The following is a 27,361-nucleotide window of genomic DNA, read 5'->3' as shown; positions in this document are numbered from 1 at the left end:
CTGCTCCAGCACAGACCCAGGGTCTGAACCAAGTGCCCCAAAGCTGCAGACTTAACTGAAAGCAACTTACAGAAGTGTTCTGTCTTTAACACTCAGATGCCCAACTCCCAATGGGGTCTAAACCCCAAATAAATCCATTTTACCTTGTATAAAGCTTATACAGGGTAAACTCATAAATTGTTCACCCTCTATAACACTGATAGAGAGAGAGACATGAATAGCTGTGTCGTCCCCCCCCCCCCCCCATGGCTTTAATACATACTCTGGGTTAGTTAATAAGTAAAAAGTGATTTTATTAAATACAGAAAGTAGGATTTAAGTGGTTCCAAGTAGTAACAGACAGAACAAAGTGAATTACCAAGTAAAATAAAATAAAACATGCCAGTCTAAGCCTAATACAGTAATAAAACTGAATACAGATAAAATCTCACCCTCAGAGATGTTTCAATAAGTTTCTTTCACAGACTGGATGCCTTCCTAGTCTGGGCACAATCCTTTCCCCTGGTACAGCCCTTGTTCCAGCTCAGGTGGCAGATAGGGGATTTCTCATGATGGCTCCCTAATTTGTTCTGTTCCACCCACTTATACATCTTTTGCATAAGGCGGGAATCCTTTGTCCCATTCTGGGTTCCCACCCCCCTCCTTCTCAATGGAAAAGCACCAGGTTAAAGATGGATTCCAGTTCAGGTGACATGATCACATGTCACTGTAAGACTTCATTACCCACTTGCCAGCACACACATATACAGGAAGACTTACAAGTAAAACAGAGCCATCTACAGACAATTGTCCTGGTTAATGGGAGCCATCAAGATTCCAAACCACCATTAATGGCCCACACTTTGCATAATTACAATAGGCCCTCAGAGAGTATTTTTTATTTCTAGTTTCAGATACAAGAGTGATACATCTATACAAATAGGATGACCACACTCAGTAGATTATAAGCTTTGTAATGATACCTTACAAGAGACCTTTTGCATGAAGCGTATTCCAGTTACATTATATTCATATTCATTAGCATATTTTCATAAATCATATAGAGTGCAACGTCACATGATTGACCAGTCAGTTTGTAACTCTGGTGTTCGTAACTCTGAGGTTCTACTGTAATATATCCCAACTCAGCTGCATGTGTACACGTGTATATCTTATTTGCACTTGGAAGGACATAATTGTGGAGAACAATTAAAGAATTGCTGATTCTGCATGAAAAACTTTGAAGCCCATTCTATTGAGAGACAATTCTATTCTTCTAGAGTATTTTCAGTATTCTTCTACCTTCTTAAAGAGTTTGCCTGTTCTGCTGCTCTTTCCCCTATTTCATGTTACAATCCTCTGCCTGTGGCATTACCAGTAATCTAGACATTAATTCACTGAGACATCAAAATTGGTTACTTTTGTGTGAATGAACAACACAAATGGATAAATTCTTAAAACCCAGATTGTTTTCATGCAAATATTCCCTAGTAATAAAAATAGAAAAGTGAGGATCAGAAACTATTGTTAAAGAATAATAGAGTGCATTTCTCTAGTATATAGAAGTCTCAAAGGCCTTTCAACACTTCTATACAGTAGGTCAGTATTTTACAGTTAGAGAAACTGAAGCACAAAAGTGTAATGACTTGGCCAAGGTCACCCAGTGAGTCTGTGGCAGAACTGTGAATAGAACCCAGATCTCCTGGCTCCCAGTTGTGTGATTTAACCACCCGATGAGAATCAGAATTGTTTCCATATTGAATGTTGGAGGGGTCATTGGCTTTTTAAGATGCATGTAAACGGAGAAGGAGCAGTCGGTACCATTTGAGTCTACCCTTCCAGAATGGTGCAGTCATGTGAGTATGGAACCTGTCTGGCTGATCTCAGAGCCTGCTTTTCCTAAAGGAGCTGAAAAGGACCTAGGGGTTACAGTGGACAAGAAGCTGGATATGAGTCAACAGTGTGCCCTTGGTGCCAAGAAGGCCAACGGCATTTTGGGCTGTATAAGTAGGGGCACTGCCAGCAGATCGAGGGACGTGATCATTCCCCTCTATTCAACACTGGTGAGGCCTCATCTGGAGTACTGTGTCCAGTTTTGGGCCCCACACTACAAGAAGGATGTGGAAAAATTGGAAAGAGTCCAGCGGAGGGCAACAAAAATGATTAGGGGGCTGGAACACATGATTTATGAGGAGAGGCTGAGGGAACTGGGATTGTTTAGTGAGCAGAATGAAGGGGGATTTGATAGCTGCTTTCAACTACCTGAAAGGGGGTTCCAGAGAGGATGGATCTAGACTGTTCTCAGTGGTACCAAATGACAGAACAAGGAGTAATGGTCTCAAGTTGCAGTGGGGGAGGTTTAGGTTGGATATTAGGAAAAACTTTTTCACTAGGAGGGTGGTGAAGCATTGGAATGGGTTACCTGGGGAGGTGGTGGAATCTCCTTCCTTAGAGGTTTTTAAGGTCAGGCTTGACAATGCCCTGTCTGGGATGATTTAGTTGGGGATTGGTCCTGCTTTGAGCAGGGGGTTGGACTAGATGACCTCCTGAGGTCCCTTCCAACCCTGATATTCTATGACATGTATTTTCTTGACACTCTTGTCTAACATAATTTATTTTCCTTCAGTAAGAAACTGAATTAGTACCTTGCCCATATCCTTTGGAATAATGGGTGTTCTCTCACTCTGCCTCTAACCCAATTTTTCTCCCCCTATTAAAGATTTTAGACAAACTGCTAGACAGAGAGAGCCAAACACACAAGCCACAGACTCTGAGTTCCTTCTACTCATCCAGCAAGCCCACAGTAGCCAATCAGAAATCTCCTTCCAAACATGCTGCCCAATCCACCACAGCTATCCAGCAGCTTCCAGGGACGTCAGTCACTCAGCAAGCAGGTGTAACCACAGCAGTCCAGAGCAGTCCTTCTGAAAGCTTTGTGGAGAAGAGTGCACAGGGTAAGAGATCTGCTGTTCCAGTGGGATCATGCAGAATGCCCGGTCTTTACTGACAGGAAGGGAAACTAAAGTACTTGTTCCTTTTGGGAGGAGGCCAGGGCTGATTTGTGTAATGGTCTGGATAATCGACTGTCACTGAACTCCTTCATCTATTGCACCTCTCTCCTAGGGTAAAACCCACTTCAAGCATTTATGTCCACTCTGGTATTACAGAACAATTCACTGAACTCTTCAAGCTTCCTGTCTCTAGAGAGCAAATGGTAAACTGGTTCCTGATTCATTTTAAAAGACTGCTCTAGTAACGTCTTTTATGTCGGTATTACAATGCTGTGGAGTTACCAAAAAAACCCTATGTACAGCTTCAGGGGCATCTGTGACATCAACAGACTAGAACAGCAAACTAGATGAGAGTGGGAAGTAAAGGTGAAAGGGAGTTAACAGTGGGAGAGAAGCATAAATTCCCCTCCCTGAAGTTTGTTTCCCCATGTGCTCTGTGTCCTTGGTTTAATGGCAAACGTCACATGACATGTATGGGAATGGCAAGCAGTGCAAGAGAGGTGTTCCCTTCTAACCTCTTCCTACCAACACATGATTTGAGGACTTCAATGGCTCAGACACAGGTTTGATACAGGAGTGGGTGGGTGAGATTCTGTGGCCTGCGTTGTGCAGGAGCTCAGACTAGATGATCATAATGGTCCCTTCTGACCTTAAAGTCTATGATTCTATGGTTATAGCTGGAGACTATAGCAATAGCTACAGGAAAGGTTCCTGGAGCATTTCCCTTCTAAACCCCTGGCTTCAGCTGCATGGAACTCTCTGAAAGTTTGAGCTGTTAAACTGAACCGTTCTAAGCCTGATCTCTGACAATGGGTTTTTTAACTTTGAAGGAAAACAGTTCATTGATTATGAACAAAAGGAATTAGAAAAATACATTTTGCTCCCCTTTATTTAAAAACAAAAACAAAAAAAGGTCTTGACCTTTCTTTGAGCAGCTAAAACTGCTGGGGCGGGAAGTTGAGCATGGAAATAAATCTTCTTGGTTGGCTGCAAAAGTACAAGCTGTCCCCTCTAAGGCCTGGTCTACACTAGCCCCCAACTTCGAACTAAGGTACGCAACTTCAGCTACGTGAATAACGTAGTTGAAGTCGACATACCTTAGTTCGAACTTACCACGGTTCAGACGCGGTCCACACGCGGCAGGCAGGCTCCCCGTCGACTCCGCGGTACTCCTCTCGCCGAGCTGGAGTACCGCAGTCGACGGCGAGCGCTTCCGGGATCGATATATCGCGTCCAGACCAGACGCGATAAATCGAACCCAGAACTTCGATTCCCAGCCGCCGAACTAGCGGCTGGGTGTAGACAAGGCCTAAGTGTGACACGATGGCTGCATCCCCCAGGAGCTTGGGGGGGAGGCATTGTCTCTCTGCGCTCTTGCTGGGACACTGCAGTTCTGCGCAGTCCCATTGCAAGGCTGAGGCTTAATGCCACAATTTGTCCTCAAGTTTTGAGTGGCAGAAGTGTTTTGCTGGTTCTTGTGGAAAAACTTCATGGCTTAGTAAACTTTAAGTGCTGAGTGTGATTTTTGTTTTGTTTTTTCCATGTGACCCTGTGGGAGCCTGACACCACTGGAAACATTATGCATATCTGTAGCTTTACCTCTTCTGCATATGCATTACAGTATAGTATAGTTTTTAATTACATGACCATGTACTAATTGCTGTATTTTCCCCCTACAACCTTATTTATACATGATGAGGAAACCGCTTAAATGGCTTGCCCAAAACCCCATAATAGGTCAGTGTCAGAGCCAGGAGTAGAATTCAGTCTACCTCCCTTCAGTATTGGTTCTTAACCACTAGATCATCTTTTCTTTAGTTGCTAAATTAGCAACTCAGCGATTTTGACACTCCTGTGTTTCTTTCATTTGCATGTCCTAGCAACCCTATCCTGATTCTCAGCTAATACAGTCCCATGTGTTCTGATTCTGTCTTTACAGGAAAAGAATCTTCAAGAACATTTTTGGAAAATAAGTGATTATTTAATACTTGCAGTGACTTTAAAAAAGAATTGTGAGAATTTAAAAAGACATTAAAACCTCTTTGTTTAAAGCTCTTCTAATGTAAAACCCTATTATTTTTTTTCTTTTTAAACAGCCCCACAAGAATATTCTGTTTTTTAGGGACCTTTTAGTATGAAGATTTAGCCTAAGGATGTAGGAATACTGTAACTGAAAGCTTAAGAGAATTCACTATCGCTGTGCTACCACTGTAATGTAAGAAGGGATAATTTGGATTTTCCTTGGCAGTTGCAATTGGAACAAGTGACCTTTTAAGAGTCGCTTCTAGAAACAGCTCTTTTCCTGTTGTATGCTGAATCCTGGCCTTTGCTTATTGGAAATGTCCTGCTCTTCTTCTGAAGAGCATGAGGGGAAGGTGAAGGTGGACAGGGCAGGACCTGAAACACAACGTAAAGTGTATTCACTTAGTCTGGGGCAGGATTATGTATGTGGAACTCAGATAAAAATACCAGAGCACCCTGTCTTAACTCGACTGAGGAGTAAACCTGTACATGTAAAAGCCAGCTGTGCTTTTAGTACCCATCTCCTAGGATGAGAAAAGGGGGATCTGTATCAAAATCCAGGTCTGGCAGATTATCCTTCACAGCCCCAGGTGCTTCACCTGGCTGCATTTCTTTTGAGCAAGAGAAGCCGCATTTATGCCTTTACAAAGGCATGGTGGTGTTCAGAGACATCTGGCTTCACATACGTTTCAAGACTTGTTTCATTGTCTCTTGCTGCTTTCCCGTTTGTCCAGAGAGCTCTCAGAGGTCTCCTTGCGAGACGCCTGGGGAGTCCAGTGTCGTGAAACAGGAGGGGAAGGTTCCCAGTCGTCTGGCCCTTGGAAGTCGAGGTGGATACAATGGGAGATGCTGGGGCTCACCTGTCAGGCAGAAGAAGAAACACACAGGTATGAGAAACACACAGGTAGCTGTGCTAGGCCCTCTGCAGGGACAAACCAGTTCACCCACCATTCCACTCTCTTGTCAGTCTCTCCCCTCAGTGAAAAAAGCAGTTCTTGTCTGTCTGAAAGCTCTTTGGGGTGGGGACACAGGTCTTGCCCTGTAAAGTCCCTTGTGTTTAACACTAGCTGTGTTCTAGCTAGCGAATTAGGTATGTTGGATCTGAATGGGTGCACTGTTTCCACAGTGCCCCCAGCTCCTGCTGGCCCAGGGAGCAGGGCACCATGATTTTGGGCTCTGTGCCAAACTCAGATACGCTGCCACTGGCTCACTGGCTGAGTTACCCCCCTTTCTGCTGCTTTCTGTGGGAACTGGGTGTGTTTGGGGGTAAGTTGCCTTGGGATTGCGGGAGGGGAACTCTTCTGTTTAAATTGGATGGGATGTTAAATATTGTATATACAATGGGGACGTTGTACTGCACTATTTCGATAAAACCATAAAATAAATATGCAGTCTGCTGGGCTTGGTTGTTGATATGTACAATTGCTTCGATTCTCGTCATCAAAATGTACCAAAGATCTACATGGAGTGCGCGTGGCAGGGAAATGTGTGCAACAGGCTTCCCTTCCCCCTCCGTTGGGACGCTGTGGACTTCTCTGTATTTTGAAACTACAAAATCAGTGCAGGGTTGGTTGGATGAACTGGCCAGATTTGTCTGTGAATGTACATTCCAGTTGTGGTTTGCAAAGAAATGAAACCCTCCTCAGCTGTTTACACTGCCTGTGGTGTGAACGGCTTGGAACCTGTTCAGGTGTGCAATGGTCCTGGAGAGGAGCTTGCCCGTTGACGTGCCCTTTGTTGTCTGTGGTGTTGTAGGCATGGCCAGTATTGACAGCAGTGCTCCCGAAACCACCTCTGACAGCTCTCCAACCCTCAGTCGGCGGCCCCTTCGTGGGGGATGGGCAGCCACCTCCTGGGGCAGAGGACAGGATAGTGACAGCATCAGCAGCTCGTCCAGTGACTCACTGGGCTCATCGTCCTCGAGTGGCAGCAGGAGAGCCAGTGGTGGAGCACGTGCAAAGACTGTGGAAGTTGGCAGGTAAGATCCACTTTCCTCCCTCAGTACATGACACCTCGTGGCTTCCTTGGTCCGGAGTCAAGTGTGTACACGGGCATGTGTACATCTGTGGAGTGCCTGCTGGTGAGAGCTCGCTGAGCCTGAAGAGAAGAGCTCTGTGAGTGCTTGCTCCTGTCCGAGTGGCTCCTGTATCTTGTCATTCCAGGTATAAAGGGAGGCGGCCGGAAAGCCATGCACCTCACGTCCCAAACCAACCCTCGGAAGCAGCTGCTCACTTCTACTTTGAACTGGCCAAGACCGTTCTTATCAAGGCGGGTGGAAACAGCAGTACCTCCATCTTCACTCATCCCTCCTCCAGCGGTGGGCACCAGGGGCCCCACCGCAACCTCCATCTCTGCGCCTTCGAGATTGGGCTCTATGCACTAGGGCTGCACAACTTCGTGTCTCCCAACTGGCTCTCTCGAACCTACTCATCCCACGTCTCTTGGATCACAGGTTAGGGCAGCATTATTAGGGTTCTCTTTATCTGGAGGGGTGGGGAGCTTGATCTTAGTAACATCACTGCTGAGACACCGATGCACACAGCTGCAGCCTGCCATGGACAGCTGCACACACCAGGTGGCAAGGATTTTCACAGGCGGTGCTTACTACAGCTTGGGGAGGATTCCAGTGCCAATACCTGCTTCTTGACTTTGCACCATAACCAGCTGCAGTGCTCAGAAGTCTCTGGGCAAGGCGGGGGCCCATAGGATTGTCTTAATGGGATAGGGCCTCTCTGAGGATCTCTGCTGACGAGAGACACTTGCAAAGCATTGTTGTGGCTGAGCGTGTTGGAGACTTTGGCCTTCCTCCTCTACCCCATTACACTCAGACTAGCTTCCCCCCTGTGGCTTGAGAGCTCAGATAGCTGTAGTGGAAAGCTAAAGGAATGTTTATGAATTTCTCATATAAGGAAAAATTAGTTCCCTTTTCTCAGGCTGGAATATCCCCCAAGCCCTCTACAAGTGTCTGACTCCTTCCTGTGCATTAGCATACATTCAGGCATTCTCCAGGCCATCTAAGGGGAATGTTAATCCAGTGGCAGTGGGGGACACTTGGCTAGCTTATCCTGTTGCTGCCTTCCATCTTCCCCCTGTAGACAGCGCTCTGGCCTACCATGCCTGTCTTGCTGGTCGAGCAGCTGCACAGAGCTGTCTCTAGGATTCCGCAGTGCTGCTGTGTCACTACTAGCATGATGCAAGAGCGTGAGCTCCCTGCTTATTCAAGGCCCTGCCTTTGCCAGTCGGACACGAAGCTTGAGGAGAGCACTTGGGTTCCACCTGCCTTCCCCAAGGGAAGTCTTGTACTTTGGGGAATTCCAGGCTTCTCCCCCTGCAGAGTCATGGCGTCTCTAACCTTAACCCTCCTGATAATATCCAATGGCTGGAAGTGGAGACGAGACACATTCAGACTGGAAGCAAGGTGCACATTTTTAATCATTGGAACAGTTTACCAAGGGGCGTGGTGGATTCGCCAGCACTGACAATTTTAAAATCCAGACTGGATGTTTTTCTAACAGATCTGCTCTAGGGATGATTTGGGGGCAGTCTCTGGCCTGTGCTATACAGGGGGTCAGACTAGGTGAGCCCAATAGTCCCTTCTGGCCTCGGAGTTGATGGGTCTATGATTCTCCCCAGAAGAGCTGATTGGTGCTGTGATTGAGTCTGTGGAGGGTGGTGTGTGATGCTCGTCCTTCTCTTCCCCTCTGGTTACTAGGGCAGGCCATGGAGATTGGCAGCGCAGCCTTGAACATTCTGGTGGAGTGTTGGGATGGACACTTGACTCCTCCGGAAGTGGCATCATTGGCAGACAGGGCTTCAAGGGCCAGGGACTCCAACATGGTGCGAGCAGCTGCTGAACTGGCACTCAGCTGCCTGCCCCATGCCCATGCCCTGAACCCAAATGAGATCCAGAGGGCCCTGGTGCAGTGCAAGGAGCAGGTGAGCATCTCTTCCTGGGGGCAGTCTGACCTCCAAAGGTCCTGGACATGCCAGGGAGTCAGCTGGTATCAGTGGGATTGGCTCCTCCCTGCCTTGTGAAGACAGAGTAACACAGCACTGATTTCAGTGCTGCATTATAGAGATTTCTCCTATCCTTTGTGGGCAGTCTCTGGTTATTATCCTGCTGGCTGGCTGCTTTGGGCAGCATTGGCCATTCTGAGGCATGTTGCAGTTCTTGGTATCTTACCTGCTGCAGTTTTCTCCTATCCCTCATGCTGTTGGGTTTGTTTTCTCCACTCTCTACCCCCTTTTCAGGATAACCTGATGCTGGAGAAGGCCTGCATGGCCGTGGAAGAGGCAGCCAAAGGAGGTGGGGTGTACCCAGAAGTCCTGTTTGAAGTGGCACACCAGTGGTACTGGCTCTATGAACAGACTGTTGGTGGGACCCCGGCGCAGAGAGAAGGAGCCACTGGTTGCAGCGCCAGTGGTGCCCGGGCAGGCTCTGAAGCAGTGCGCGGATTGACAGACAGCAGGGTGACTGCTGAGCCCACCACTGTGACAGTGGCAGCTGCAGTGACAGCAGCAGCCACAGTAGTGCCGGTGATCTCTGTGGGGTCAACTATCTACCAGCAGCATACGATGGCCGGGCCGGCAATGGCACATGCACACACCCAGGGCCTGCACCCCTACACTACTCTCCAGACCCATATACCCTGTAACCCCCAGTATATTGGACACCCAATCCAGCACATGCCACGCCCAGCAGTCTTCCCTGTGCCTGGCTCAGCGTACCCCCAGGTGAGTCACCATCAGTGGCCTGGTGTTCTATAGATAATCCTCTGTGTTCATGATAACCTAGCTCAGCTTCTTTGAGAGGGAACATAGTCTAGTGGGGTGAGCTTGGGGTGGGAACCAAGATCTCTGGAGCTCCAGTCTCCGCTCTGCCACTGATTCACTTAGTGGCCTTGGCAAGTCACTTCAGGTCTCTAACCCAGCTTTCCCATCTGTAAAGCAGATTTATTTACTTACCTCCCATGGGTGGGTAATGCATGAAAAGCAACTTGAGAACATTAAGTGTAGTATTAGCTATTGGCATTACAACTGTATTGCTATAGTGCCCAAAGTATGCTTGGCACACTACAGAAATGTCCCATCCCTGAAGAGTTGGCAGTCTAGGCAGCAGAGGTGTAGGGAGGAGGGGGTTAGATTTATTAGGAACTGGATAAACTTTTGGGAAAGGGGGAGCCTATACAGGAAGGATGGGCTCCACCTACACCAAAATGAAACCAGATTGCTGGCACTTAAAAAGGTCGTAGAGCAGTTTCTAAACTAAGGGCTGGGGGAAAGCCGACAGGTGTGGAGGAGCACATGGTTCGGACAGAGATATCCCTTAGGGGAGGATCTATTAATGGAGATTCTCTATGTTCTAGTAAGGAGGAGAGTATGGAAGATAAAATACAGGTAGGATCTGATGAGAAACAGTCAAATGATAAAAAGTCTCATTCAATTACATCATGTAATGGGTGGCAGCTAAAAAGTGACAAGATTTTAAAGTGCTTATATACCAGTGCTAGAAGTCTAAATAATAAGATGGGTGAACTAGTGTGTCTCGTATTAAATGAGGATATTGATATAATAGGCATCACAGAAACTTGGTGGAATGAGGATAATCAATGGGATTTGTACCAGGGTACAAAATATATCGGAAGAACAGAACACATCGTACTGGTGGGGGAGTGGCACTATATGTGAAAGAAAGCATAGAATCAAATGAAGTAAAAATCTTAAATGAACCAAACTGTACCATAGAATCTCTATGGATACTAATTCCATGCTCGAATAATAATAATATAGCAGTAGGGATATATTACCGACCACCTGACCAGAATGGTGATAGTGACTGTGAAATGCTCAGGGAGATTAGAGAGGCTATTAAAATAAAAAAAATCAATAATAATGATAATGGGGGATTTCAACTATCCCCATATTGACTGGGTACGTATCACCTCAGGAGGGGATGCAGAGATAAAGTTTCTTGACACCTTAAATGACTGCTTCTTGGAGCAGCTAGTCCTGGAACCCACAAGAGGAGAGGCAATTCTTGATTTAGTCCTAAGTAGAGCACAGGATCAGGTCCAAGAGGTGAATATAGCTGGACTGCTTGGTAATAGTGACCATAATATAATTAAATTTAACATCCCTGTGGCGGGGAAAACACCACAGCAGCTCAACACTGTAGCATTTAATTTCAGTAAGGGGAACTACACAAAAATGAGGAGGTTAGTTAAACAAAAATTAAAAGGTACAATACCAAAAGTAAAATCCCTGCAAACTGTATGGAAACTTTTTAAAGACACCATAATAGAGGCTCAACTTAAATGTATACCCCCAAATTAAAAAACATAGTAAGCATAGTAAGAGAACCAAAAAAGTACTACCGTGGGTAAACAACGAAGTCAAAGAAGCAGTGAAAGGCAAACAGACATCCTTTAAAAAGTGGAAGTTAAATCCCAGTGAGGAAAATAGAAAGGAGCATAAACTCCGGCAAATGAAGTGTAAAAATATAATTAGGAAGGCCAAAAAAGAATTTGAAGTACAAGTAGCCAAAGACTCAAAAAGTAATTGTAAAATTTTTTAAGTACATCAGAAGCAGGAAGCCTGCTAAATAACCAGTGGGGCGACTGGACGATCGAGATGCTAAAGGAGCACTCAAGGACGGTAAGGTCATTGCGGAGAAACTAAATGAATTCTTTGCATCGGTCTTCATGGCTGAGGATGTGAGGGAGATACCCAAACCTGAGCCATTCTTTTTAGGTGACAGATCTGAGGAACTGTCCCAGATTGAGGTGTCATTAGAGGAAGTTTTGGAGCAAATTGATAAACTAAACAATAATAAGTCACCAGGACCAGATGGTGTTCACCCAAGAGTTCTGAAGGAACTCAAATGTAAAATTGTAGGACTACTAACTGTAGTCTGTAGCCTATCATTTAAATCAGCTTCTGTACCAAATGACTGGAGGACAGCTAATGTGACGCCAATTATTAAAAAGGGCTCCAGAGGTGACCCCAGCAATTACAGGCCAGTAAGCCTGACTTCAGTACCGGGCAAGCTGGTTGAAACTGTAGTAAAGAACAAAATTGTCAGATACATAGATGAACATAATTTGTTGGGGATGAGTTAACATGGTTTTTGTAAAGGGAAATCATGCCTCACCAATCTACTAGAATTCTTTGAGGGGGTCAACAAGCATGTGGACAAGGGGGATCCAGTGGATATAGTGTACTTAGATTTTCAGAACGCCTTTGACAAGGTCCCTCACCAAAGGCTATTAAGCAAAATAAGCAGTCATGGGATAAGAGGGAAGGTTCTCTCATGGATTGGTAACTGGTTAAAAGATAGGAAACAAAGGGTAGGAATAAATGGTCAGTTTTCAGAATGGAGAGAGGTAAATAGTAATGTCCCCCAGGGGTCAGTACTGGGCCCAGTCCTATTTAACATGTTCATAAATTATCTGGAAAAAGTGAGGTGGCAAAATTTGCAGATAATACAGAACTACTCAAGATAGTTAAGTCCCAGGCAGACTGCAAAGAGCTACAAAAGGATCTCACAAAACTGGGTGACTGGGCAACAAAATGGCAGATGAAATTTAATGTTGATAAATGCAAAGTAATGAACATTGGAAAACATAATCCCAACTATACACATAAAATGATGGGGTCTAAATTAACTGTTACCACTCAAGAAAGAGATCTTGGTGTCATTGTGGATAGTTCTCTGAAAACATCCAGTCAATGTGCAGCGGCAATCAAAAAAGCAAACAGAATGATGGGACTCATTAAGAAAGCGATAGATAATAAGACAGAAAATATCATATTGCCTCTATATAAATCCATAGTATGCCCACATCCTGAATACTGCATGCAGATATGGTCACCCCATCTCAAAAAAGATATATTGGAATTGGAAAAGGTTCAGAAAACGGCAACAAAAATGCTTAGGGTTATGGAACAGGTTCCATATGAGGAGAGATTAATAAGACCGGAACTTTTCAACTTAGAGAAGAGATGACTAAGAGGGAGTATGACAGATGTCTATAAAATCATGACTGGTGTGGAGAAAGTTAATAAGGAAGTGTTTTTTACCCCTTCACATAACACAAGAACCAGGGGTCACCCAGCGAAATTAACTTTAAACAAACAAAAGGAAGTACTTCACGCAACGCACAGCCAACCTGTGGAACTCGTTGCCAGGGGATGGTCTGAAGGCCAAAAGTATAACTGGGTTCCAAAAGGAATTAGATGTGTTCGTGGAGGGATAGGTCCATCAGTGGCTGTTTAGCCAAGATGGTCTGGGATGTAACCCCATGCTCTGGGTATCCTTAAACCTCTGACTGCTAGAAACTGGGACTGGGTGACGGGGGCATCACTCAAAATTGCCCTGTTCTGTTTATTCCCTCTGAAGCATCTGGCATTGGCCGCTGTCGGAAGACAGGATGCTGGGCTAGATGGACCTTTGGTCTGACCCAGTATGGCCATTCTTATGTTCCTATGACTGATACCCAGCTTCCTTTCTAGGGTGTCCACCCAGCATTCATAGGAGCACAGTATCCCTATTCTGTAACAACACCATCTCTGGCAGCTACAGCAGTGTCATTTCCCGGTGTGCCCGTCCCATCCATGACACAGATTGCAGTGCACCCGTACCATGCCGAGACAGGACTGTCACTGTCTTCCAACGTAGCAAGTGAGTATCTTGGCCCCCAGACTCTGTATGTAATAGAAGTGTGGGTCATAGTCCTCCCAGCTTTATCCCAGACAGGACCGATGCACCTGGGACAGGACTATCACTGTTTTGAAATGTGCCCAGCGTGTGCATCGCAGCCCAGAGATGCACATGCAGAAGGAGGTTAGGCCCATGATGGGGAAACACCTAATGCACCAATCAGAAGTAAACCAGCAAGTGGAACTTCACAGTGTCGATCCATTGAAGTTTCCAGAGTTTCACCCCCTCAGACTGAATTGAGGCAGATACCTGCTAGCAGTCTGACTCCAGATAACTGGATGAGCTTTATTTCTCTCTCCTCCCATCTGCAGCCCTTCAAGTAAGGGAAGGCACGTGTGTCATTTGTGATGCTGTGAGGTACTTGGGGCAGGAGGCAGCCAAACTTCTGCCACAGAGACTTCCAAAGCCTTTGTCATCTTCGTGAGAGCTTGGAAATGGTCTTGCCCCAAATGCACTTGCTTAGGAGAGAGGGTTGTGTCAGCAGGAGTACGTCAGGGACAGTCTCTGAGTGACTCTGCCATGCTGCAGTCTGGCTAGAGTTCAGCCAGTGTGCAGTGCTGGGAATAGCTGCTGTGTGTGACTATCACTGATCTGCTCCTGTGGGGCATGGCTCTGGCAGGTGAAAGCTGGACCTGGGCTGAATTACTTCCTACAAGAGCAGTATTGCAATTGGAAGTGGGCTGGCTCTTACTGTAAGTACTGCCAGTGCCTCCCAACCGATAAAGTTCTGGAAGAGCCAGCACAGCGGGGGCATTTGCTAGACATGTTGTCCTCCCTCCCATCCAGATGCTCAGGGAAAAGGGGCTCCTCTTTCTGCTTTTTTTTAAAATGCACTTTCACTCATTTTAACTGATGTAAAAATGACTAGAAAAACCTTGGAGGTCTCAGGATCTTAAAACTCCCCAGGTCTGCTCAGCCCAGCGCCTTTACTTTCAGCTTCAGACTTCAGCTGTGCAGTGGTTGTAACTCTCAGCTTAGAAAAGCAGTTGCTGTTCTCTTCCCTGATGTGCTGGAGTCTGCAGGCTGCTTGCTCATCCTAGGTTAATGTAAATGAATACAAAGTGCCCCCTTTCTGACTGCCAGGATGCGACTTTCCTGAGTTTGGATTCTCTTGCAGTTTATGTACTCTCTAGTTTTTAAAACACTGTTGCCAATGCCTGGATACTGTTCAGAAAGTGCTTACCCATGTGATGGTGTCTAGGTCTGGGTGATGCTCAGCACACCCCTAGGGGTCAGTCTCCCTGGCTTGCCTTGGCAGGGATTTCACTTAGCTTTGTAATTTGTGTTTCTGACATCTTTCTGTCTGCTTGTGTGATGAGGTCAGATAGATCTGGTCATAAGACACACATTGTCTCCTGGGGAGCGTGCATCTGACACATGCTCATCTCTTAACTAACGTATACAGCGACAGAGAGCATATTTTGAAAAAAACATGAATGAGAAGAAATGAGAACATAGACTCCTCCCCAGGCTGACTCGCTTAGCCAGATGGATGTAGTTGCATATAGGGAGGCTGTGAAATAATGGCATCTACTCTGAAGCTGTGAGGCATGCCACAACTCTCCCTATTAATGCCCTTCTCTGGGGGAGATTCAGATAAACTTTGATCCCTTGCCTGAGTCCACCTTATTGACTCACTTAATGTTACTTAAGATTGTACATGCATAAATTGACATAACATACCAGCTTCTACCATGTGTACTTGGGGAGATGTCCCCCTCAATTCCTTCTCTGCCCTCACAGAGCTTTTTTAGAGGTTTTCCCTCTTGAGTATCGGTTTAGCTTCATTGATGCTGGCTCTGGTGGAAGCTCAGCTGTCATCTCCATGGTCAGAGATGTAAAAGCACCAGTGGCTGGTCTACAATAGGACGCTTGCCATACTGAGCTTTGTTGGAGTCACAGCGATGCTACAACGACACTGCAGATGTAGCTGAGGGAGGGGGAGTGGATCCCACCTCACCTACTGTTCCACCCTTCTTAATAGTGTTCCTTCTGAATGACTGTCCCAGCCAACTCTCAGTGGAGAACTCAGCTGAGGTACCCTGGGCAGAGACCCACCTCCTTGGGCAAGTCACCATCAGAGGTGTTACTTAAGCCTAGTAAAGGCACTGAAGTCAACAGCTCTCGTGACTCATGCTGCCCTCTGTTCAGCTGAGTTGCCCACTGTTCGCACAGACATTGGTCTGAAACATCATTTCAGTTTTCCTCAAGCCCGAGTTGCAAAGAAATCAAATGGTGTATTAATGAGTCCTAGCGTCTGTAGCACATGGTGTGCAGAGTAGGGCAGGAATGCATGCAAACTGAACCTCTTTAGAAGACTCAATCCCTGTTTCTTAAGCAAAATATGGATCCTATTTCCACTCTGTGCCTTGCAGCCCAGTTTTTTCCAGTCCACTTAAAAGGTGTCTCTGCTGTTCTCCACCAGTATGATTGCAGCTTTCAAATGGGGCAGTTAGCAGGATGGCATGGGTGGAGAAAGGGGTGCATGTGTCATGAGGGAGAAGGTGAGTTAAGAACCTTTTCCTAGGCTTGGTTGTATGTCCTAATGCTGCTGTTTCTTCTCTCCAGTAGGGAGTGTCCATGCGGGGTCAACATTCCCAGCAATTCAGGGGGCTCCCTTGACGGCTCTTTCCTCGCAGCCCAATTCCCTTGTTACCGGGGGCTTTCCTTCAGAGGATGAACAGCACAGTCAGCCTGTGAGCCCCCAGGGTCTGCACTACCTCCACTCTGCCTACCGAGTTGGTAAGGACAGCCAATCGTGGCTCCCATGGCCCTCTCGAGAGGGATTCAGGGCAGGGCTGCAGGAGGCTCTCACCGCTGTATGGTAATTCCCTACTGCACCAGTCTGGTGATGATGGCACCCTGGGGAAGGATTGTTCACTGTCACATGTTGATTCTGAGGTGTGGAGACAGGGCAATTTCAGACTGTCCAGTATCTCTGCTGAGCACTGTCAGTCTGCTGTAGCTACGCGGACAGGAAGGGTAGATAGACATGCAATGGGGAAACAGTCCAATAATCCAGCAAATGAATGTTCAGGAGTTTGGGTAGGTTATGAAGGGGATGAAATGAAATACAGCTCTGCAGGCAAATGAGTGTTCAGCAGCCATGTGGGAGACTGGGATTCAGTTTCTGCTGCTCCTAGCAGAGCTGTTAAGCTATGGCCATGCCTCCAGTTCTCGCTCTCCCTGGGCCGCACATGTGCCCATATGCATTCCTGGGCAAACTGGCTACAAGACAATAAATAATCCCCCAGAAACCCCACCTGGACTGTCACTGGCCTGGGGGTGTTGGAGCCCCAGGGCCTGTGACTGGTCTCAGATCATATTAATTTATATGGTGCTGTAAATTTTACAAATACATTCCCTGAAGGGTGTCTACTGCGAGACAGGTACGACAGACACAGGGCAGTAGGTTGAGGCAGGGAGAGCCAGGGTAAATCTGGGGCGAGAAGCTGTAAGGGAAGGGTGCCTGGAAGAGAAGTGGCTTTTCAGGAGTGCTCTGAGGGAGGAGAAGGTGCTCATCAGCCAGTAACGGGGGGAGTTCTTCGCGTGATTGCACGTCTATTCCATTTCAGGGGTGCGCACGCCCTGTGCACTAGCGTCAGAGATTTTTCCTTTAGCGGTACCTGTCCATGTGGCGCATGCACTCTCGGCAGCCTTGTGCTGCCGTGCCATGGTATAAAGGGCAAAGCTACCCCAACCCCCCTCAGATCCTTACCGCCTGTGATGGTTGTCGGTGCAGTCTACCTTGCTACTGCAAGTGTTCTCCCTGTCTGAGTGTTTATATTGGGTGTAGTTTTTTTTTACTAGTAGGTTTCCTTTTTCTTCAAACTGGTGTATTAAATGCACACTATGGTTCCTGGCAGTTTGGGGTGCCAACGCCCAGTACCGGGGTATGCGTCAGTCCCGAGGCTTCAAACCTTGTGATGGATGCAAGAAGCCAGTGCCAGTCAGTGACCTGTGCTCCAGGTGTTGAAGTGCCTAGGAGAAGCTCACATCAGGGACAGGGAGGCACCAAGCTCCCCTGCTTTGGGTAGGAGCGCTCCTCCTGTCATGGCAGAGTCTCGATGCTGATCATCTTCTCTGGTAATGAAGAAGCAGCATTGAAAACTGCACAGAGGGACCTGTTGTCTAGGAGATCATGGTCCCTGGCACTACAGTCCAACGAACAAGCTGGGAAGGAGGGTAGCGTGTGCTTGGTGCCAAGGCACTCCCCAGTCCAGACAGCTCCAGCACCGGTATGGGTGCCGTTGAGACCCACCTCTGAGGAATGCCATTCAGTGGTATCGTCATCTCTCCCTGTGCTGTCAATGCTTGAGGCATGTGCTGCGACAAGCCATCTGCTGAGTCTCTTGGTGCCAGCTATGCCCGTGGTTCAAGAGACATCTCATCTGGTACTGAGTGATTCTTGCATGTATTTACCAGCTACAAGAATTCAGTACCCGGTTCGTCAGGCACTTCTGGACACTCTGGGTACCCCCTTGTACAGTACTGTTGAGACGCAGGCAGGCAAAGATTTCCCTGATGCTGTCCTCTCCGGACTCCTGGCACCAAGAGGTTCCATACCTCCTTGGTCGGATGATTCAGGATCATTGTCAGAGTCAGAAATCGGGTTTTATGTGTTGCAGCCACATCACATAAGCCATCGTTCTTCTCCAAGAGGTTTTCACCTCAGGTATCCAGCAGAGCCTCCATGTTGGTTGGCCAGTAGGGAGCTGCTCTGTGACCATATCAGTGGCTCTCTTGGAACCTGTGGGGTTTTCCCCCTGCCTCCAGATTGTCTATGAACCCTCCCTCCTCTGCATCCTTCAGCAGATGTCATGAAGCATGCAGGCAAGAGCTGCTTCCGGTACCGAGCTTGGTACTGAACACGGGTAGTCTGCCTCAGTGACTCCCCCTTTGGAGGAATTAGGGGAAGCTCCACCTCAGCCAACCTTGGGTGTATCCTCCTGATTGCCCGATGGGCGGTAGCATACAGTGTTTCCTCACCACCCCCAAATGATTACAGGGCCCACCAGGGCTTCTTAAAGAGGGTGCCTCCCTCCCGAGATATCCCAGTCTCCTGCATGGCTGCTGAATGCTTGTTTGCCTCAAGGAGTAAAGGGAAAAGTTGCAGGAGGGTATCGCCTGTGCCGCCTCTTTCGTTCGCCGTGAGCTCATCCAGACAGCCTGGGAACACCAAGCAGTTAGTTTGACATTCTCATTAAGGACAGGTTGCCAGTTTCTCCTACCCTGGTGTTTTCCGAAATGCTCGCCTGCTTCCTAAGTGATTGGCCCCACATCCAAAGCCTCACACAACCAATGAGGAGAGGCAGCTGCATGCTCTTGATGTCAAGCACGCCCTGGCGTTCTACCTGGAACACACCAAGCCCCTCCGCAGATCGAGCCAGCTCTTTATTGCGATAGCACAAGGATTAAGGGCCTTCTGGTGTCCTCTCAGAAGATTTCAAATTGGATCACCACCTGCATCCGTACTTGTTACGAGTTGGCGCAGGCTGTGCCTCCACCGATATTGAAGGCTCACTAGACTAGGGCTTAGGCATCTTCTGCTGCCTTCCTGGCACACATCCCTATCCAGGACATCTGCAAGGCCGCAACGTGGTCTTTGGTACACACGTTCACAATGTATTATGCCATTACCCAGCAAACCAGAGATGACGCTGGATTTGGCAGAGCTGTGTTGCAATCGACATGTCCATAATCTCCTACCTGCCTCTGATGGTACTGCTTGGGAGTCACCTACAATGGACATGAGCAAGCACTCGAAGAAGAGAAGACAGTTACTAACCATTCGTAACTGTTATTCTTCAAGATGTGTTGTTCATGTCCATTCCATGACCCGCCCTCCTTCCCCACAGTCAGAGTTCTGGCAAGAAGGAACCGAGGGAGGGGGGAACTGGTGGTGCCTCTTATACCAGTGCATTCGTGCGCTACTCCATAGGGTGCCAGAGCCGGTCCCCTATGGATACCACTGAGGGAGAAACTTCCAACACTGATGCATGTGGCAAGCACGCATGCCTAACATGGAATGGACATGAGCAACACATCTCGAAGAACATCATTTACGAAAGGTAACTGTCTTTTCTTACAGACAACACTGTGGTGATGTTCTGTGTGAACAGAGAGTAGGGGCCAGTCATCGCTTCTGGGCCAAGAAGCAATACTGCTTTGGGAGTTTTGCATCAATGGCTCAAAGCCTCCTGCCTTCTGGGTGTCCAGAAGAGTCTGGAAGACCTGTTGAGCAGATCATGTACCATGAGTGGTCTCTCCACCCAGATAGAGTCAGACACATTTTCCAACCCTGTGGCGTTCCCCACATAGACCTGTTTGCAACCCGACGACACATCAGCTTTGTTCATGAGGAGGTCATAGTTTGGGGTCTCTGATAGATTGTCTTTCCAGGACAACAGAAAAGTGTCCAACGTATGCATACCTTTGGTTCAGCTCCTACCCTGGGTGCTGTTAAAAACCAAACACTTGCATTATCCTCATAGCACCGGTGTGGCCTTGCCATCATTGGATTTCCACACTGCTGACCCTCTCTACCAGGGTTCCACTGACACTACTGCCAGACCTGGACCTGATCTCATGGGACCACGGTCACCTCCTTCATCCCAACCTGGAGCCCTTCACCTTACAGACTGGATGCTCCATGGTTAACACCTCAGGAGGAGTTCTGTTCAAGGGATGTGCAAAATGTCCTCTGGAATAGTAGAAAATCTTCTAGGTGCACTTACCTCTTTAAGTGGAAAAGATTCTCCCTCTCGTCTCACCAAAAAGGTGTTTCTTGGTTCCAAGCTCCAATAAAACATGTACTGGACTATTTGTTATACCTGCAACAGCAAATTCTGCCCATTAGTTCCATCAGGGTGCACCTAGTAGCTCTCTGCTTTCCGCTGTCCAATTGGTAATCGCGCACTTCTTTGCAACCCCATGTCACTTGTATCTGCATCCGATCCGCAAAAATGACCTGTGAATAGCTACAGATTTACAAGGTTTTAGACGTAAAATTTGGATCCGCAATCCACAGAAATGGTCTGCGGATGCGGATATCTGTGGATATGAAGCGGATAGCTGTGGATTTGCAGAGCTCTATCTATTGAAGTCTGTCTGGTCAGAAGGAATTGAGGGGACTCGGGTCAGGGGTAGCTCTGTCCTTTATGTCATTGTGTAGCAGCGTGAGCGGAGGGTACATATGCTGCCCCGACAGGTACTGCTAAGGGAAAAATCTCTGGTGCTAGTGCACTGGGTGCACACACCTGAAGTGGAATGGACATGTGCAACACATCTCATAGAACAACAGGTACCAAACAGGTTAGTAACTGTTTTCTGGTTGCAGCCACAGAGGCAGGATGATAACAGTCACCGAGTGGAAGCGGTAAATGAGAGCACTGAAGCATGAGGGCTGAGAGGGAGCGTGAGTTGGGGGGGAATGGGGTGGAGGCCTGTAGGTGAGGACAAGGAGCTTGAAATTGATGCTGTAAGTGATAAGCCAGCGAGAGGATGGGGGAGGGCACAGCTAGGAAGAGGAGCGACCAGACTGGAAAAGCTGAAATGACAGAAGTGTGGGCACTGCAGCATAACTGCATGGTCTGTCTCTTGCAGCTGAACGTGCTGCTTTAGATTGTCTGTTACTGCCGGGCCACTGTGCCCCGTTCTGGTGTCCGCAACTCAGGAATGGTTAGCTGGAGAGGGTTCATAGCACAGCTACAAGTACGATTAAAGGGCTGGAAAACGCACTCAATCTGGTTAACTTAACCAAAAGAAGATTAAGGGGTGACTTGATTTGTCTAGAAGTACCTACATGGACAACAGATACTGGATAATGGGCTCTTCAGTCTAGCAGACAAAGGTATAGTAATGTCCAAAGGCTGGAAGATGAAGCTAGACAAACTTGAGACTGGAAGGAAGGCACAGATTTTTAAGAGTGAGAATAATTAACTGTTGGCACAATTTACCACGGGTTGTCATAGATTCTCCATCACTGGCGATTTTTAAGTCAAGATTGGATGTTTTTCTAAAAAAACATGGTCGAGTTCAAACAGGAATTATTTTGGGGAAGTCCTATGGCCTGTGTTATGCAGGAGGTCAGACTACATGATCACAACTGTCCCTTCTGGCTGTGTAAGCTCTGAGTCCATGAACAAAGGGGAACCAATAGCAATGCTATTAGGATGTGCTGCTAGGATACCAAACTGCCAGCTCACCTAGCAAAACATTTGGGGTCCCGCATGCAACCAGAACTGCCAAGAGCGCTAATGAAGTCCCTTTGCAGCCCCAGGGAGCTGTTTGCTCGGCAGAGATTTCCAGCCTGGGATTGGTGTGCACTTTATCTCCTGTTTGCTGCCAGGGGATCTGCTCTGTATGCAGTGGTGGTGTAGCCATGTCGGTCCCAGGGTATGGTGGGTGAGGTAATGCCTTTTATTGGACCAACTTCTGTTGGTGAGAGAGACGAGCTTTTGAGCTTACACAGAGCTGTTCCTCAGGTTGGGGAAATGTACTCATGGGATCTGATGTCAGCCTACAGGATGGTATAGAGCTAGGTCAGCTGGATAGGGGAAGAATCTCCATGGGGTCAGGGTGCCTCTTCCTTGCTTGTTTGGAATGCTGTTTGACTCTGACTGCCCCCTTCCTGCAGGGATGCTGGCACTGGAGATGCTTGGCCGGAGAGCTCACAACGACCATCCCAACAACTTCTCCCGCAGCCCGCCCTACACAGAGGATGTGAAATGGCTCCTGGGGTTAGCTGCCAAGCTAGGTAAGGAGCAGGGGAGCTCTCTGGCCCTTGCATGCAGGGTTCTGTGCCCTGGAGGGAAGGCCCTGTTTCCTCATCTCCCAGGGTAGAATCAGTGGGCCTCAGAATTGAACAACTGCACCAGGAAAGAATTGGTTGGGTCCACTTCTGCCTCCGTTCCCTGGGGTGTTTGGGAGAATCCCAGCTCCCCTCAGCCCATTCAATGGTGACCTCTCTGGAGCACATGGAGTTGGACAGGACACAGTGCTCCAATAATTTCATTAATTGGCATTTTCAACAGCCCCTAGGTGTTGCAGTCCAGGCCACAGACCGAAGACACCCTGTGCCACCCCTGCCTTTCCTGGTATTCATGCTCTCTGAGACCCTCTGTAATGATAAATGCCTGACTTACCAGGAGAACTGTGTGGAGAAAGGCAATTCCATTTCACTGAGGATTTCGATATTTCCAAACTTACTTTCAATAAAGAACAAAAATAAAAAATGGAAATTCTTTGTGAAAGGGAATGGAGCCCAGGGGCAGGTGGATTGCACCACAGCTGTGGACCCTGAAAGCCCTGGCTCTCCAGCCCTGGGCCAGACTGAGTGGCTGGCTGGGACCATGGAAGCCTGGGAACCCCACATGCACCCTGTCTGGTTTCTTTGGTAGTTCAGCAAAATGGCACCATCTCCACAAAACATTCCGATTTTGCCAGCTGGCAGATTGCAACAAAACAACGTTCCGTCAGGATTTTTGAACAGCACATGTCTCCAGTTCTATATCCCCAGCCCTCTTTGGTCTGGTCTGAACAGCAAATTTCTGATTCTCCCACTTAGCCACCCCTGCAAGCGGGAAGAGCAGGCCTAGATGACAGTGCCCGAAGCCCAGCTACACTAGGGCTTCCACTGTTAGTGTCACTGGGGAGCTGCACTGGTTATAGTGCAGTGGTGGAAACGCCAAAATTGTCCAGTTTTACCAAGGACTTGATGTTGTGTGTCCATGTGTCCCAGGAGGGAAGGCAGAGGGAATGGAAATGGAAGCTAGCTAAGTGTCTTGGTGGTTGGATGATCCCCCCAATGCACAGTTTCCTTTCATGTTCCTTTAAAGGGATGTAAGTTGGGAGAAACGCCAGGAGTGGGGCCGTCTCTCCTCACCCCTGATAGATACTTATGAGTGTGAACTCTTGTCCCCTGGAGTGTGGTTGTGTTTCCTGGTCTCTGCCTCTCCCTCGTACGGGAAGTGCAGCTCCAGACGCTGGTCTCTCCAACTAGAGCCAGTGTTGCCAACTTGGGAGTTGATTGATTTCTCATGGGTTGGTTTCTCCTCTCTCCTTGACATCCTGTTGCTCTTGCCCTCCTTTCTTGTGCAGGTGTAAACTATGTACATCAGTTCTGCGTTGGCGCAGCCAAGGGGGTGCTGAGCCCTTTTGTGCTGCAGGAGATCATCATGGAAGCACTACAGAGGCTCAACCCTGCCCATGTCCACAACCACCTGCGCACTCCAGCCTTCCACCAGCTGGTGCAGCGGTGCCAGCAGGCATACATGCAGGTAGGGCGCTGCCTGACCCCTGCTGCCAGGCCAGTTTCTCTGCAACTGCAGGCACTGCTCTGGCATGGGGAGGGAGTGGAATCCATTGGCTGCTCTGATTGGGCTGATCTGTCTAGCTTTCTGAACTGGTGCATCAAATGGGAAATCTCTTCCCAGCACGGAGAGACTGTCTCCAAAGCACGCCACAGTACCCATTCTTCCCCTCCCTGTCCCACTGGCACCTGCCAGCTGGAGTGTTTGCCTCAAGGTGCCTGCTCCTGTCTCCAGCCCTGTGGTGGAGCGTCTTACCCCATTGCTCCATGCACCCTACACCTTTCATTGTTCTCTTCCTTCCCCACTTCTTCCTGCCTCCAAGTTCTACCTTATTTTTCACTCTTGCATCCTCTTCCCCTGCCCCCCCCACTCCAGGTTTTCTTCCCACATCTCCTGCCCAACCTGGCTGCCTCTCTCCCTCTGTTTGGGTCCCCTCTCTTACCATTTGTAGCTCCCCTTCTTCAGGTTTCCAGACCCCTTTCTACCCTTCTCCCGCACTTCCATTCACAGGTGTGTAGAGGAGGCAGGCTGGCCAGTGGCCCTGGGAGTGCCTAGGTATCCCAGGTTTATTGAAAACAGGACAAATCCCAATTTGTGACCAGCTGGGATGGGATAGGGCTGTGCCTCCAACCCAGGGCAGTCCTGGCAAAAATGGCCAGGGGACCAACCCACACACCTGTTGGTCTGTGAATAAATTATCAGAGGGGTGAGGACACTGATCTAATAGCTCTGTTGAATATATTAACCTGCCACCTAGAGGCTGTTTGGTGTAACAGATCTCTGTGTGAGAACTACTGAAGCTTGACTTGAAATGTTTTTGCAAAATACGTGAAAGGAACATCCTCTCATGCACTGGGCCAGCAGCACTGGGGCCTCAGCCAAGAGACTGGTGGGGGTGACTGTTTCAGGCCCCTGGAGCAGAAAACGTGGAGTTACCCTGCAGCAATTTAGCATCAGTGTTACTCAAAAGGGATAGGTTTCAGAGTGGTAGCCATGTTAGTCTGTATCAGCAAACTGGGAGTGGTTGGGTCATTACAAAACCTAAACTTAATTTCCCCAATACTAATTTCTCCCTACTGTTACTCACACCTTCTTGTCAACTGTCTGTAATGGGCCACTCTCATTACCACTTCAAAAGTTACTTTTCCTCCCTTCGTATCCTGCTGTTAATTGATTTATCTTGTTAGAATGACCTCACGCTTGGTAAAGCAACCCCCATCCTTTCATGTATTTATACCTGCTCCTGTATTTTTCACTTCATGCATCTGATGAAGTGGGTTCTAGCCCATGAAAGCTTATGCCCAAATAAATTTGTTAGTCTCTAAGGTGCCACAAGGATTCCTCCTTGTTTTTTCAAAAGGGATAGCTTCCCTTGCCCTGGTAGCAGTGGGAAGGAGGTGTGGAGCAGACACCGTGAACGTGCTGGGGTGGATGGAACTATAAATGGCCCTTGTGTGTAACCTGCAGAATGCACGTGGCCTGGTGGAGGCTGCATGTGTGGAGCTGACTGGGGTGTGGGGGATTTCCTTATCCCATGGGAATTTTCTTTGCTGCACTCTGATAGGTTCTCTCCTTCAGGAGCTTTGTAGTAGCTGCCTGTTGCAGAGTAAGGTGGAAGACCTGGATTTTCATTCAGTGTCCCCGTTGGTTTCTGTGGGGTGTGAGGCATAGCGCTGTCATCTGTTGTAGCAGTTATCCTGCTGGTCAGAGCCTCTGAGTCTTGGTGCTGGTGTTGGTAACCCTTATTGCAGAATCCTGTGATGTTTCACCTTGGGAGCAATTGAGCCCTGTGCTGAGCACTTCACAGCCAGCGTTAAGGTGAAGAGAGCAAACACCTTAATGCTGTCTCCTTGTCCCCCCAGTACATCCACCACCGGTTGATCCACCTCACCCCAGCTGACTACGATGACTTTGTGAATGCCATCCGCAGCGCCAGAAGCGCCTTCTGCTTGACTCCCATGGGCGTGATGCAGTTCAACGATATCCTCCAGAACCTAAAGCGCAGCAAGCAGACCAAGGAGCTGTGGCAAAGGGTCTCTCTGGAAATGACCACCTTCTCCCCGTGACAGCAGGCAGAACGCTACAGACTTGCAGACCCCCACCCTGGGTAGCTTTAGTTCCAATCACACCATCGTTCCTTATGGTGTCTTTTTTATTTTAGTTTTAACTTGTTGGAAACCACTGATCTGATGTATTTATACCGTGACATTCCTCTCCAGCGCCACCGCATAGTAGTGCTCGGCGTCACTTGCTCTTCCTCTGACCCCCCGCAGGCCACGGCCTTCGTAAGGGGGAGGAAATAAGAAGCAGTTGACCTGGCTTCCCTGCGGTGTATCCTTGATTTCGCCCCGTGCCCCCGAGGCTGTCCCACGAGCGGTTTGCAGTGTGTGTGCGCGTGTTTGAGGGCGGGGAGAGTCTGTCTTCAAACAAATATTTATTTTGGCATTTATAAATGTGTAAACTTCTTTTTTTGTATGGGCTTCTCTCTCTCTTCACACGCCAGCTTCTGTCAGGGAGGCTGGGGCCACGCTCTGCAGAGCCAGAGCTCCCAGGCCATTCCTCGCAGCAACACCTGCTGAGAGAAGCTGGAGTAGCAGGGAGCTCCTCGCTGCCCACTCACCTCCACAACTCCCTGCAGCAGCTTCTGATGGGAGAGGCTCGGACTTGGAGAGTTGTGTACCGGGACTGTGCTCAGCTGCCTGGAGGCCTGGCTGAACTGCTGGGGCTCTTTCCCAGGAGGGTTGCTGCCCAGGCATTGCTGGCTCCGTAGGATGTTCTGAGTTGTACAATCGTGTTCCTTTGGCTGGGGTATTACTCTCCTGTAATCAGTTTCTTATCCCTGGTCTCTTCTCGTTTCCTGATTAAACACTCATTTTCTTAGACTGATTTCCCTCTTCTCTCGGCTCTGGTGGAATGTTCCTGCCGTGGGCCAGTGATAGCTCTTGAAGGGCTCACAAGTACTTTGCACTTGGGCAAATCCAGGCTGGTAGAGGTGGGCGTGGGGGTTGTCGCTTTCAGTAAAACCGTGGCAGGTTGGAGAATCTTTTGCCTGGCACAGCACTGGAAGAGGACTTTTCTCCAAATCGTTCAATAGACAGCACCTTAGCTGGCCTATCTATCGGGGGCTGCGGAGTTCCTTCTCAATTCTCATGGCTGAGTGTAAAAGGAGTGGGGATTCCCATGTGTTCTTGCTTAACGTTCACTGGCCACCAGGTTCCCTCATCAGGGCTTGAATGCCAAGGCTCTGTTTGTTAATTTATTAGTGAGCGATAGAATAATTGGCTCTTACTGTGCATAGAGTGTCACGTCTCCAAAGT

General features: G+C 48.1%; 1 protein-coding gene across 1 annotated transcript in view; it reads left to right on the top strand.

The window, feature by feature from the left end:
- Window positions 1-26,930, top strand: part of ZSWIM8 (zinc finger SWIM-type containing 8) — a 122,511-nt gene extending 95,581 nt beyond the window's left edge. The window contains exons 16-26 of the mRNA XM_065407085.1: window positions 2,699-2,933; window positions 5,747-5,899; window positions 6,768-6,990; window positions 7,175-7,464; window positions 8,725-8,948; window positions 9,264-9,746; window positions 13,524-13,692; window positions 16,300-16,473; window positions 22,370-22,489; window positions 23,833-24,011; window positions 25,907-26,930. Coding sequence (XP_065263157.1) covers window positions 2,699-2,933; window positions 5,747-5,899; window positions 6,768-6,990; window positions 7,175-7,464; window positions 8,725-8,948; window positions 9,264-9,746; window positions 13,524-13,692; window positions 16,300-16,473; window positions 22,370-22,489; window positions 23,833-24,011; window positions 25,907-26,110 — 2,454 coding nt within the window. The 3' untranslated portion in view covers window positions 26,111-26,930. The remainder of the gene's footprint in view (window positions 1-2,698; window positions 2,934-5,746; window positions 5,900-6,767; window positions 6,991-7,174; window positions 7,465-8,724; window positions 8,949-9,263; window positions 9,747-13,523; window positions 13,693-16,299; window positions 16,474-22,369; window positions 22,490-23,832; window positions 24,012-25,906) is intronic.
- The last annotated feature ends 431 nt before the right edge of the window (window positions 26,931-27,361 follow it).

The sequence above is a fragment of the Emys orbicularis genome, chromosome 7, assembly GCF_028017835.1.
Source record: "Emys orbicularis isolate rEmyOrb1 chromosome 7, rEmyOrb1.hap1, whole genome shotgun sequence".
Taxonomy (NCBI): domain Eukaryota; kingdom Metazoa; phylum Chordata; order Testudines; family Emydidae; genus Emys; species Emys orbicularis.
Note: the sequence above shows the minus strand (reverse complement) of the source record. Positions and strands in the feature narration are given on the sequence as shown.